At 42.6% G+C, this 13,514-nt stretch overlaps 1 protein-coding gene across 1 annotated transcript in view; it reads left to right on the top strand.

The window, feature by feature from the left end:
- The first annotated feature begins 947 nt into the window (after window positions 1-947).
- LOC128622814 (E3 ubiquitin-protein ligase UHRF2) overlaps window positions 948-13,514 on the top strand; it is a 43,266-nt gene continuing 30,699 nt past the window's right edge. The window contains exon 1 of the mRNA XM_053649566.1: window positions 948-1,384. Within this exon, the coding sequence (XP_053505541.1) occupies window positions 1,232-1,384 (153 nt within the window). The 5' untranslated portion in view covers window positions 948-1,231. The remainder of the gene's footprint in view (window positions 1,385-13,514) is intronic.

Below are 13,514 nucleotides of genomic sequence, written 5' to 3' on the forward strand. Positions count from 1 at the left end.
ATACCAGTTTTACCAGATGTTTAATATGACAGCCATCCAGGTATGAGGGAAGGATAAGCCATATTTGTGTAGGATCAAGGTCATTTTTGTGCATTTTAATGATCAACACTTCTTCTGTGCTGAAATTTAATTTTGGTGGAAGAACATGCAAGCAAGTACACCAAAACGCAGATTATAAAACACTGATCTCACCACTCAACAACCAAATGTCTTTTCTGTAGACAATGAGGAAAAATGTTATCTTGAACGTATTCCTACATTATACTACAACATTTAATCGACAAATGAGTTTCTATGGGTATTTATCTCTGTCAAAACCAAACTCCAATAAATAAGCATAAATTTTTTATTTTTTTTTGGTAAACTAGAAACTTATACAAACCTCACATTATTTACTCAGCAGACAACACGTTTCATAACCTATTTGGAGCCATGGTTTTAGCAATAAAAACTTTATTTAAAAAATAATTAATACAATCTTTTACTGATAAAAGCAAACCTTATAAAGAGAGCATCATATTATATATATATATATATATATATATATATATATATATATATATATATATATATATATAAACACGTTTGTCGTGCATAATCATATATCAAAATCCTTCTTATGAACACGATTTTCTGATTGTGTCTCATTTTATTCTATATTTCTATTTATTTAACTAGTTTTTGGTTTATTTATTCGTTAGACTGGAACCATATTTGCTGCTTCCATACAAACATTTTATCTGAGAAAAAAAAATTATATCACATTTTTTATGCGTATGGGTGGAGATACAGTTTTCGAGCACGGTTTTTAAAATGTTTTTTTTATTATTTTGGATTTGTAGATTAAGAATTTATTTAACATTAAAACGAATTAAAAACCCTATCTAGGTTAGCAACAGGCTAATTTACAAATTACCTCAGAGGTGCGCGTGGCGTCTTTAAAAAGGCGCGAATTTGTAACGTCGCGTGCGTGTTTTTCTCCCCCACGTGACTGCTTTAAGTGAGTAACGCCTCCTAAAGCTGAGAGAGAGAGAAAGAGAGCGAGAGAAAGAGAGCGAGAGTGTGTGTGTGTGTGTGTTTGAGTGAGTGAGTGAGTGAGTGTATGGAGACGTGAACACTTTCTCTCAGAGCCCCCCTTATTCCCCTCCCTACGACCCCCCGAAACCGGATTAAACCGATTTATTTTTTTTCCGTTAAACGTGACCGTTATTCGGGGCTAAACCGAGCCGCGATGTGGATTCAGGTCCGCACTATAGACGGGACGGAGACCCGCACGGTGGAGGATCTGTCCCGGCTCACCAAGATCGAGTCCCTGCGTCTCAAAATACAGGAGATCTTCAATGTGGACCCTGAGAGACAGCGCTTATTCTACAGGGGCAAACAGGTCCGAAATGTCTGTTTTAATGGTTTCAGACTCTCAGTGTTTATCTCTCGGTGTTTGTCTGGTTATTTTGGGGGGTATAGCTATGCTGCTAGTTAGCCAGGCTGCTAAGTTAGACGGCTAGCTGGCTGGCTAACGCTTCTGGAGCTTCCTGTTTGGCTGGGAATCTCAGCCTGCAGTTTGTTGCGCAAGAATCGCTGCCATAAACCTCTCGAAATGGAGTGAAATGAATTTGAATGATCAGTTAGTGAAATATCAGGACCGGACAGACTGAACTGACGCCTGCAGTGTTATATAAGTCTGACTGAACCCGGATAAACACTGCGTGTCAAGTCAACACTCGGTTGTTTATGTAGTTACTTGAATATTTGGATAATCTGGTGTATTCTTTTAGCTTGTTCTTCATTTTAGATATCTCATCACTGCCAATAAATATACATCTCACTCTATATATTTCTCTGTAAACCAATTCAGCGTCCCAACCTGCATACTAAACACTGACCAAACAGTCGTGTAATATAACTGTACTGACATACTATTTAGGACGAGAGTATTATGGTTTGGGACGTAGCCATGGTTACCTGAAGACACGCGACCATTAAATAGCGTAAAGGAAACTCGTGATCCGTACTAATTAGCCACATGCAGTATTTAGTATTGCGTAGTGTACTTTTACAGTCTTCATATGTTGATTTGGGACGGAGCCTCTGTCTCATTTCCGCTTATTACGTTTTTTTTTATTATGCACATCGCGACACCCGAGCAGCTGTTGGTGTTGTTTGTTTGTTTGTGTTTTTTCCTCGCTGCACGTGCGCGGTATGTGTGTGTGTGTGTGCGCGCGCGCGCGCGCAAATGAGTGTTTTGTTTTGACGTGGTGCTGGAGCGTCACGACGTGAAAGAAAAAAAAGTGACTTGAGAGATGAGTAAATATGCAGAGAGGGGGGGGGGAACAAAAGCGAGGTATTCTTATTTCCGGTTTCCTGTCAGCTGCACGTGCTGATGAATGAACGGCGGAAGTTTTGTGGGGGAAAAACCGAGCCAGAAATACACACAATAAACGGAAGCGGCCAAATAAAAAAAACCCTTCATTTCTCTGTACAACTTTATATTAGTGTGTAATTGTATCGTAATAACCTCATTGTTCTGCCGTGTTTGCACTGTTATTAAGCTTTATTATTTTGTTTACTGCTAGCCACTACTTCGCACAACAATGTAACTATATTTTGTACCTATATAATATGAAATTTGTGAGAACTTTAGCTTTTTAATCTTTCCGTTTGTGTGTCTTGTCGGTTGCTTACGCTTTCATTTTTGTCATTAATCTTGGAGTGTTTTTGGTTGTAAGTTCCACATCCTTTGTGCTGTCCCTCTTTGAGCTGGCTTTATTTTGATCCAAAGATTACGTACATTTTTCTCTCTTTTGTGCTGGACTTACAGGCTCAGTGATGAATTTTGACAACTTGTCAATAAATAAGCTCGTTGTTCAGTTAAATTTACAGTTCTGGAGCGCCTGTAAAACCAGTCAGTTCCTGTCATCACTTTGCATTATAGCAACTATAAACGGTCGTTTCTTCACCAGCCAGGCTGTCTTTTTTCCCTCTCATGAAGTTAATAAGACAACTTAAAAAACACAAGGTGTCATGGTACGAAGAAACACGCAAAGCATAAAGTTGCAGTTTTACCTCTGAGTGTTACAAAGTGCTGACACTGGAGACTCCTTCCATAAACATTACATAAATGTGTCCTAATAGAAAACTTCCTCATATCAACAATGACACACTTTATAAAATTTGTTTTAATCTGTTTATGTTCATACCACTCCCTGTGAATAAGCTGTTACTAGGCTTGTGTGATGTAGGTTTTTCTCTGCTTGTGAATTTTCATTTTAAAATATCATGATAAATAGTTAAATCATCTAGAAGCATTGGCAAGAAAGGACAAGAAAACAAGTATTTCCACCATTTTCTGGTTTAAGGAGAGTAGTGGAGGGCGTAATCATATTACCAGTTGTGCAGTCGGGTACTGTGGCAACTCAGATGGCTATTGGATCGGTTGTCTAAAAACAAAATATTTTGTCACCTTCTAATTATCATCACAATCAAGGTCAAAATGTTCATTCTTTTTTCAGCCAAAAAAACCTGAAAGAGCCATTTGGACCATCCCTGATAAATATAGTAAACGTTCATGCAGTAATCCGCCAATCATGTGGCAGTGGTGCGATGCAAAAAATCATGCGAATACAGGTCAAGAGCTTCAGGTAGTGTTCACATCAAACATGAGAATGAAGAAAATTTGTGATCTCTGTTACTTTGATCATGGCATGGCTATTGGGTTTGAGTATTTCAGAACCTGCTGATCTCCTGGGATTTTCACACAGGAAATGCCTTGTTGATAAGAGCAGTAAGAGGAAAATGGCCAGGTCGGTTCGAGCTTCCAGGAAGGATATAGTAACTCATATAATCACTCTTTACAACCGTGGTGAGCAGGAAAGCATGTCAGCATGCACAAAACATTGAACTTGAGGTGGATGGGCTACAATAACAGAAGACCACATTGAATTCCACTCCTGGAACAGGAATCTGAGGCTCTCATAGGCACAGACTCAAACAAATTGGACAGTTGAAGATTAGGGGGGAAATCACCTGGTCTTTTTACAGTACAACTTTGAACTTTCCTAGAGTTTTTGGGGATTGGGCATCTGCGAAAGAAGGGCCTTGGACTGGTATGTAAGACAGAACCCAGCAGTAACTCTAAAAGAGCTCCAGAAGTCCTGTGCAGAGATGGGTGAACCTGTTGGACAGGCAACCATCTCTGACTCCATAAATCAGGCCTTCATGGCAGAGAGGCAAGACTGAAGACAATTTTGAGTAAAGGCATATGACATAAGGACTCTAGAAACAAGTGGAAAACGATTCTCTGGTCTGATGAGATGAAAATTGAACTCTTTGGGCAGAACAGCAAACACTGTGTCTGGTGAAAAACAGGCACTGTACATCCATTTCCATCTTCTATACCGCTTATCCTACTGGGTCGCGAGGAAACTGGAGCCTATCCAAGGGAGCACAGGGCACAAGGTGGGGTACATCCTGGACAAGGCGCCAATCCATCGCAGGGCACAATCACATTCACACACCCATTCATACACTACGGAAACTTTGGACACACCAGTCAGCCTACAGTGCATGTCTTTGGACTGGGGGAGGAAACCGGAGTACGCTGAAGAAACCCCTGCAGCACGGGGAGAACATGCAAACTCCGCACACCCTAGAAGTGTAAGGCGAATGTGCTAACCACTAAGCCACCGGGCACTGCACAGCACCTGGCTAATACCATTACTGTGGTGAAACAAGGTGGCGGCATCATCATGCTATGGGGATGCCTCTTGGTGGCACGGACAGGGAGACTGGTAACAATTGAGGTAATATCCCAGGTAATAACTGGGTAATAACTGTTGGCAGCCATCTGATGGAGCTTGAGAGGATCTGCTATGAAGAATGGGATAAACTGCCCCAATACAGGTGTGCAAATCTTGTAGAGACGTATCCAAGAAGACTTGTAGCAGTAATTGCTGCCAATGGGGCTTCTACAAAGTATTGAATAAAGGGTCTGAATACTTGTGAATAAGAGATTCCAGTTTTTGATTTTGAATTAATTTTCAAAAAATCTCTAAAAACATGTTTTCACTTAATCATTATGGGCGATTATGTGTAGATTAGTGGGTAAAAATGGCTATTATATCCATTCAAATCCACTACATAGTAAAGTGTGCAACTAGTAAAGGGTTCTGAATACTTTCTGAATCCACTGTGTGTGTGTGAATGTGGAATTGCTTTTATACTACAGATGTTTTGTTTATTTTTGCTCCTTCAGTTGAAAATAGTTCCCATAGAAGCCACAGCTGGATAGAGTGTTGTGTATTCCCATGCAATGCACAGATTGTAACAGTTGTAAATTGTAAAAGCATTGTAATGCTTTTATACTTAACATCAGCACTGTTAGAACACTGTTGCTCCAATCAAATTAGTGGACCGGAACTAACTGTTGTATAAATATATATTTATTTCATATGAATGATATTGAAAGATTACTGGAATTAAAATACGACTGTCACAGAGAGCGAGGGAGGCTGTGCAAGCATCCCTGCATGAGATGAACGCACAGGAGATTGGGGGAAGGGAGCGCGGTTTCCAGGAAGTGTCGGTTAATAACGGAGAGTTCAAAACACCTGCGCAGATCATTCCAAGTTCATGTCAGTTGGGTCATCTCTCATTTAATTGGGAAAAAAAACTCCGCTAGTGTGGTGTATTTTTGAGTGATAACTCATACAGTTGTACTTTGTTATGTTCTAAGTTTTTTGCAGAGCTACTACACAAAGTGCATAATGGTTGGTGGGTCTGGTATTTTAATATAACTTGGAATAAACGTAGGTATGATGACACCATAATATCGTAGAAGCCTTGCTGTTGCTACAGAGATGATAACACATTACATTGAGTGCGTTAATATAAAAAAGTTAGAGTGTAGGGATGAAACGGTTACCGGTTTCACGATAAAATTCCCTGACGGTTAGTATTACTGTGTCACATTTAATTTTTTATTAAAACCCTGTGCGCTTTGTAAAACTCACGGTAAATGCTGTCCACACACACCCAGCATGAGTCTGACACTGGCGCAGCATGTAACATTGTTTCTTGATCGTGAAATCGGATTAAAAACTGAACGCGTCTGCTCAATTCAGCATGAGCCGAATGAGTCGGAGTCGCAGCACAGATCAGCAGGAGTCAGATTTCATTTATCACGTGAAGAAAGTGAGGCAAGCCGACTTAGAGGAAGAGTGAGGCGAGCCGCCTGACGGGAAGAGTGAGGCGAGCCGACTGACGGGAAGAGTGAGGCGAGCCGACTGAAGGGAAGAGTGAGGCGAGCCGACTGACGGGAAGAGTGAGGCGAGCCGACTGACGGGAAGAGTGAGGCGAGCCGACTGAAGGGAAGAGTGAGGCGAGCCGACTGACGGGAAGAGTGAGGCGAGCCGACTGACGGGAAGAGTGAGGCGAGCCGACTGAAGGGAAGAGTGAGGCGAGCCGACTGAAGGGAAGAGTGAGGCGAGCCGACTGACGGGAAGAGTGAGGCGAGCCGACTGACGGGAAGAGTGAGGCGAGCCGACTGACGGGAAGAGTGAGGCGAGCCGACTGACGGGAAGAGTCAGGCGAACCGTCTGAGAGGAAGAGTCAGGCGAGCTGACTGACAAGACATGACGAAGCGCCAACGCCCCCTTTCACAGCGACTTTCTTCTGGCGAGCTCTGCAGACAGCGTTACCATCTTCTATTAAGATTCCGTCAGCATTTTTATAAATATAATTATTTTTATTTAATTATTTAATTTAATAAAACTGTTATTTAACACTGAATTTAAAAGTGATTTCGTTTCCAAATATATTTGTGTCATCTTTCCATTAACTCATCAACATACACTAGGCTAAGATCACAATGATATCATTTGTTGGAATCAGAGCTTTTTTTTAAATAAGTATAGGTAAATGAGCACTATATCTAAAGATACCTGATAGTGTTATTGGTATCGATGCAGCCCTGATTCAGCTTTGTTAAGGGAATGAACACAGACTGTACACCGAGAAGTTGAGGTCCTCATCCACACCTTCCCAATTTGCGTATGAAGCTGTTGATAAGACCAAACTGCACATCTTTAAAATGCAGTCAAGTACAGGGCAAATTATTCTTCTCACCAGCTCTTTTCCTGACTCAGTGCTGCCTATAAACCAAAAATTTAGACTCTGTAAGACTCTCTGCTGCTGGTTGTCACACTGTGCTTTCTGGTCTCCAGCATACATTTTCTTCGGCTTTGCCTTTCCGCATTGCTCAAAGATTTCCGCTCACCACTGAAGCGAGTACTCTTTGGAGCTGGACTTTGCCAGACGCTGAGAGAGCAGTTCACTGCAGTTCTGTCTGTCCCTCAAGGAAAATGACTCACCCTGTCTAATAAGACTTCTACAAAGAATCCTTAAACTGGACTTTGTCAAAAATGTCAAGTCAGCATAAATATAATCTACGTTTAAAAGTGACCTGGACTTTACAATCCAAAAACAAAGATTAAAAAAAAAAAAAAAACCAGTTAAAATTAAACAATAATTAATTAAATCACAGCTGTATGCTAATGTTTTGTAGTTGGAGAATGTGCTTTTGTACTCCTGAAACACTTGATAATATGATCAAATACAGTGAAAAAACTCAATCACTTTAGTAACTGCTTTATCCTGGTCAGGGTCTCAGTGAATCTGGAGCCATTTCTGGTAACACTGAGTGCATGGTGGGAGAATTCACCCCGGATGGAATGCCAGTCTGTTGTAGGGCATCATGGACACATTCACACCTAGGGGCAATTTAGCATTGGCAATCCGCCTACCTGCATATTTTTAGGGAGTGGAAGGAAGCTGAGGAACCTGGAAGAAACCCATACAGACAGTAACCTGAGCTCAGGATTGAACCCAGGTCCATGGAGCTGTGAGATGGTAATGTTACCTACTCTGCCACAAAAGATTGTAGACACCTAACCATCACACCCATATCCAGCATGATAATGTCCCTGTGCACAAAGTGACATCCATGAAGCCACGGTTGGCATTGAAGAACCCGAGTGGCCTGCACAGAGCCCTGACCTCAACTCCACTGAACACCGTTGGGATGATCTGGAATGCACACTGAGCACCAGACCTCCATCAGTGCCTGACCTCACTAATGCTCTTGTGGCTGAATGAGCCACTTTCCAAAATCTAGTGTAAAGCCTTCCCGGAAGAGTGGAGATTATTATAACAGGAACGGGGGGACTAACGCAGCATTTGACTTGCCTTGTAAGTGGTCATTTTCATGTTGGAATGACATCATTTTCCACCTTGGCACGCTCAACTTACAAAGTGTGTGTGTGGGGGGGGGGCATGGATGCTTTTTTGTGGTCATAAATCAATTCTGTAGTGGTGTGGCTAGAGCAGAAAAGTGATGTGACGTTAAAAGTGAGATTGTCAAACCAATTTTGGTCCAAAAATGTGAGAAGGTTGCCGCCTTCTGAAACTGTTCTCTTAGTGATAAAACTGTGTTTCCCTGATTTTGAGTTTTCCTGAAGTGCTTTTAGTAAAGTGCTTAAAATCTATGTCCTGTCACTTAAACAGATTCTGTGGCAGCAGGGGTGTGGTTGAGGACGGCGAGAAGGCGGGTCGAACCGGCAAGTAACACATGATGATTCTTGTGTGATTACTGCCAGTTTACTTATATGTGCTTTGTTTATGCTTCCAGTAACACGGTTGGTGAGAGAGAGATACAGAGAGCTGGCAGAGTTGGCTCACCACACACACACACACACATACGAACATGAGTGTGATCCAGTTTGAAGTGAACTTAAACTTGAATGAAGCGGAAGCTGTGAACTATTGAGACAGTTTGGTCTTGTGTTGAGAATGAAAAGTGTTCTGAAAAACTGAAAAGCACGGCTGAGAAAATAAAGGGAGCCTCAAGCCCCAAGGAAAACTTGCTTGCCTCCTTCATGAGTCCTCTTTCAAACACAGACACACACACACACACTGGTTTCTACAGTGATGCCGAAACCTGGGAGGAGGTACCAGACGCCACCATGGAAGTGAGATAATTTGGTCCCTTGTCAGCCTCCACCAAAACCAACATCAAGCCCTCCTCGGCTGGCGCCAGGAACAACAGCAGTGATGGCCATCATGCAGGACCTGGTCAAGGACAGACAGGTGCTCCAGATGCTGCTGCAGCCCACAACTTCTCCAGCTGTGGCTTCACCAGTATCTCATGACTGTGTCCTCCACAGACAATAAGGAGGCCTTCGTGGAGCTTTTCGAGTGCGCGACAGTTGCATGGGGATGGCTGGAGAACAGGTGGGCCCTACACCTCCTCCCCTTGCTGTCAGGGGAAGCCCCGCATGCTACCCAGTTGCTACCACCATTTGTGCAGCTGGAGTACCAGAGCATTAAAAGGGCAGTACTGCAAAGGGTTGGCCGGGAATCGGAGTAACCCTGGTGACTTGTTCAGTCCTTGACATACTCTGACGTCTCACTGTCTTTCCACAGGCAGACCCATCTGCACCCACCCTGACCAGGGCAAAGCCTGGGGAGGTTTGCTGGTGTTGTGGGGCATCTGGGAATTTCCTGGATCAGTGTTCCCTGATGGAAGTGGGAGAACTGATCCGGATCCCTGATACACCCCAGGCCTCCCCTGATCAAGCAGCTCCGCCCCTCAGGGATTTCCCCTTGGAGCAGTTGCACAACAAAACTCTGAGGCACGCCTTTGACCAAGTGAGAGTAATTGATGGTCTGCAAATTATGTGTACACTGCACAATAAAGTTGAATCTCATCTCAAAATGTTGCAAATCCCACCAGTACTATTCAGTTATCAAGGATGGTGATCAAGGTTATATTGAGTGATGCAAGACACTCAAACTATGGAAGACATGACTCAATTGTTGGTAGTGAAGAGTCGCATGGAAAAGCATTTTCCCATGGCTGGGCATTTAGGCCAGGATAAGACACTAAACCATCTCATGGCTGTTTCTACTGGCTGGGTATTTGCAGTTGGTGTGTCAGGGGAATGTCAGCTGGTGAATCCACCACCCACCCCAAAAGCGCCATTGTGCACCCTTCCATTAATCAAGGTCCCCATTGAAAGTATTGGTATGGACCTCGTCAGGCTATTAGAACAGAGCGTACAAGGGCATCGCTTTGTTTTAGGTCTAGTGGACTATGCAAAGTGCTACCCCAAAGTGGTGCCTCTTCAACATCTCCGCACGCAGTGTTGCAGAGGCACTCTTCTTTGTGATCTCCCGAGTCGAGATCCCAAAGGAGATCCTGACTGACCAAGGCTCATCTTTCGTATCACACATTCTTTGCGAACTGTACAAATTATTGGTGAATAAATCAATTCACACCAGTTTTTACCGTCTGCAGAAAGATTGGGCTGGTCAAACGGTTTATCCAAACCATGATATATGATTCAGAAGGCCATTCATGATGACACTTGGAACTGTGATATTTGGATCAAACCCTTGTTATTTGCAGTATGAGTGGTCCAACAAGCCTCCACAAAATTCAATACATTCTGGACCTGAGAGCAAACCTTCACACCTAGAGTCACCTAACACTGGAGAGTTTTCATCAGTGCCAAAAAGCTCTAAATTACTCACAAAGTGGCAAGGGCCCTTTGAGGTCACACAGCTAAGAGGCAAAAGGATAGAGGTGATTCACTTCAAATATACCACCTCAAATTCCTGAAACCATGGAGATAGGCAGTGCCTGTGGCTCTGGCGATGGTGGTTCCTACGAAGAAGGAGCTGGTGCTAAATCTACAAGGTGTGGGCCAATTCCCCTTTGGAGATCAACTTTTCTCTGTCCATAAAAAGCACAGGTTGGCAGGTTGCAAGGGGAATTTTCCTGCATGTTTTCATCTCGCACAGACGTCATAGAGCAACACATCCAGACTCCTCCAGGCATGGTTGTACACAGCCGCCTCTCCCGGTTACCCAAACACAAAACAATATGGGTCGGGGATGAACTCCAGGAGGAGGAGCATCTAGTGCGGTACATCAGCCAGAAGCTCTCAGTAAAGGAGAGTAAGTACAGCGTGACAGAGAAGGAGTATTTGGCTATCAAGTGGGCGGTCCTCACCGTCTGATACTACCTAAAGGGGTACCCCTTTACACCCTGTTCCGATCATGCCACGCTCTAATGGCTCCACCGCGTGAAGGAAGCCAATGTGCAGATCACTTTTTGATATCTGGCAATGCAGACATTCAAGTTCAAAATGGTCCACATGCCAGTGGTGCAGATGGATGTGGCGGATTTCCTTGCATGCCAAACCCTGGGGGTTGGGGGGTTGGGGGGTGGGGAGTGGGCGGTGTCGGCTTCAGGCCAGACGGCTCCCTGGCCTGAGTCAGGTGGGGGTGTGGTCAAGCATTGTTGGCTCACAACACACACGCGCACAGAATGTGAGCTTTACCGATGGGGAAGCCATGAACTTTTGAGACTGTACTGTATTTTTGTTTGGTCTTTCGTTGAGTAAATGAACAGTGTGCTAAAAAGCATGGCCGAGAAAAGACAGACACTACAGACACTTTTACCCAAATATTAAATAACAACAAACTGAATTATTTCATTTCCAACAGATCTGAACAGACAAGTTTTGGCTACTAAATGCCAGTTACACCAAAAACCTTTATGAATCATCTTTAAATTGTGCATTTCTATTTAGTGGTTAGCATGTTCGCCTCACACCGCCAGGGTCGGGGTTCGATTCCCGCGGCTCTGTGTGTGCGGAGTTTGCATGTTCTCCCCGTGCTGCAGGGGTTTCCTCCGGGTACTCCGGTTTCCTCCCAAAGACATGCATGGTAGGCTGATTGGTGTGTCTAAAGTGTCCGTAGTGTGTGAATGTGTGTGTGAATGTGTGCCCTGCGATGGACTGGCACCCTGTCCAGGGTGTACCCCGCCTTGTGCCCGATGCTCCCTGGGATAGGCTCCAGGTTCCCCCGCGACCCTGAAAAGGAGTAAGCGGTTGAAGATGGATGGATGGATTTCTATTTAAAGCAGTGCATAAATTTATACCAATCTATTCATGTTGTTTTTTATATATGTGTATAATAGGGGTGTAATACAGTGCCACTATTTTTTATCTATATCTGTATTTCTTTCTTTCTTTCTTTCTTCACCTGCAGGAAAGTAAACCCCTCCCAACTTGCACTACCTTTTTTGTTGTGTCCTGCAGGATCCCAGGCACAATGCATGCTAGTCTCAACCACATGCCCTGTGATCCTTTCTGGCAAGCTTTCTAAAAAAATAGTGCAACTCATATTCATATCTGTATTTGTATCCATTTAGAGCAAATTATCTCTTCATTCCAAACAGTGTATTTGGGGGTTTTTTTGGTTAGGCTCTTAATGCTTACACTTTATGAAATCCAAATTTAAATAAATAAATAAATAAAAAGTAACCAAATTCAATTCAAATAACCAATTTGTTAGTCGCTTTGGATAAAAGCATCTGCTAAATGAATAAATGTAAATGTACAAAATGCTGTTAGGAGAGCATTAACTTTCTTAGTCAAATGTGCACCTTACAGGAGGTCAGGATTGTGGTGCACTTTTACTTTCGCAGTGCTTTACATTTAGTCCCACTGAATCATTGAAAGATCCAATAAATTCATACCTACATGAGTTTTTATTCTGAAAATACAGCAGTACAACACAATATAAAATAGAATTATAACAATACAATTACAATGCAATAAATACAGTACAGTAAAAAAAAATATTGTACATGGATTTGCACATAAATACTGCCAAATGTAACAAAATATTTAAAAAAATGCAACAAAACAAATAGAAAGAAAAAGATGAAGTGTGAACGTTGGAGTGTGTTGTGTAATTATATTGACATTTGTTATATGCAGTAAAGTGAACACATCAGAGAAAAGGGACATAGAAATGGTTCTGTTTAAGGAGGATTATGGCATGGGGTGTGAGGGGTTGGTCATGATATGAAAACCTAAAGCTACAGCTTTACCTCCGACTGTTACAAAATGCTGACACTGGTGACTCCTTCCATAAATGTAAAATAGACATCTTCCAGAAAAATTTATAATATAAACGATGATATATTTTTCTTTCTTAAAGGAGCATCAGTCAGAATTTGTAAAGATTAGGTCTGTAGCGGTTAAGCAGGTGGAGTTCAACAAGATTTGATTTATTATTTTATTTAACTTCTTGAGTCCGTCCCCATTCCTGCCCATGCACGCAAAGCTCCAGCCCCAGGATCTGCAATGCCACATAGTGTTCAATTAGAATTAGCATGCAACTAGCTAGAGTTAGCATTAGCAAGGATCGTCATGACATCACTTTCAAGAGATGAGGTAGGCTGTTTATTTATTTAAGTGATAGTCCGCCAAAAAATGAAAATTCTGTCATCAATTCCTCGCACTCGTGTCGTTCCAAACCCATAAGACCTTCGTTCATCTTCGGAACACAAATGAGGACATTTTTAATGAAACCTGGGAGATTTCTGCGCCTCTATTTACGGTCCAAGTAACCAAAACTTTCAAGCACCGAAAAGTTCATAAACG

Source organism: Ictalurus furcatus, chromosome 18, assembly GCF_023375685.1.
Source record: "Ictalurus furcatus strain D&B chromosome 18, Billie_1.0, whole genome shotgun sequence".
NCBI lineage: Eukaryota > Metazoa > Chordata > Actinopteri > Siluriformes > Ictaluridae > Ictalurus > Ictalurus furcatus.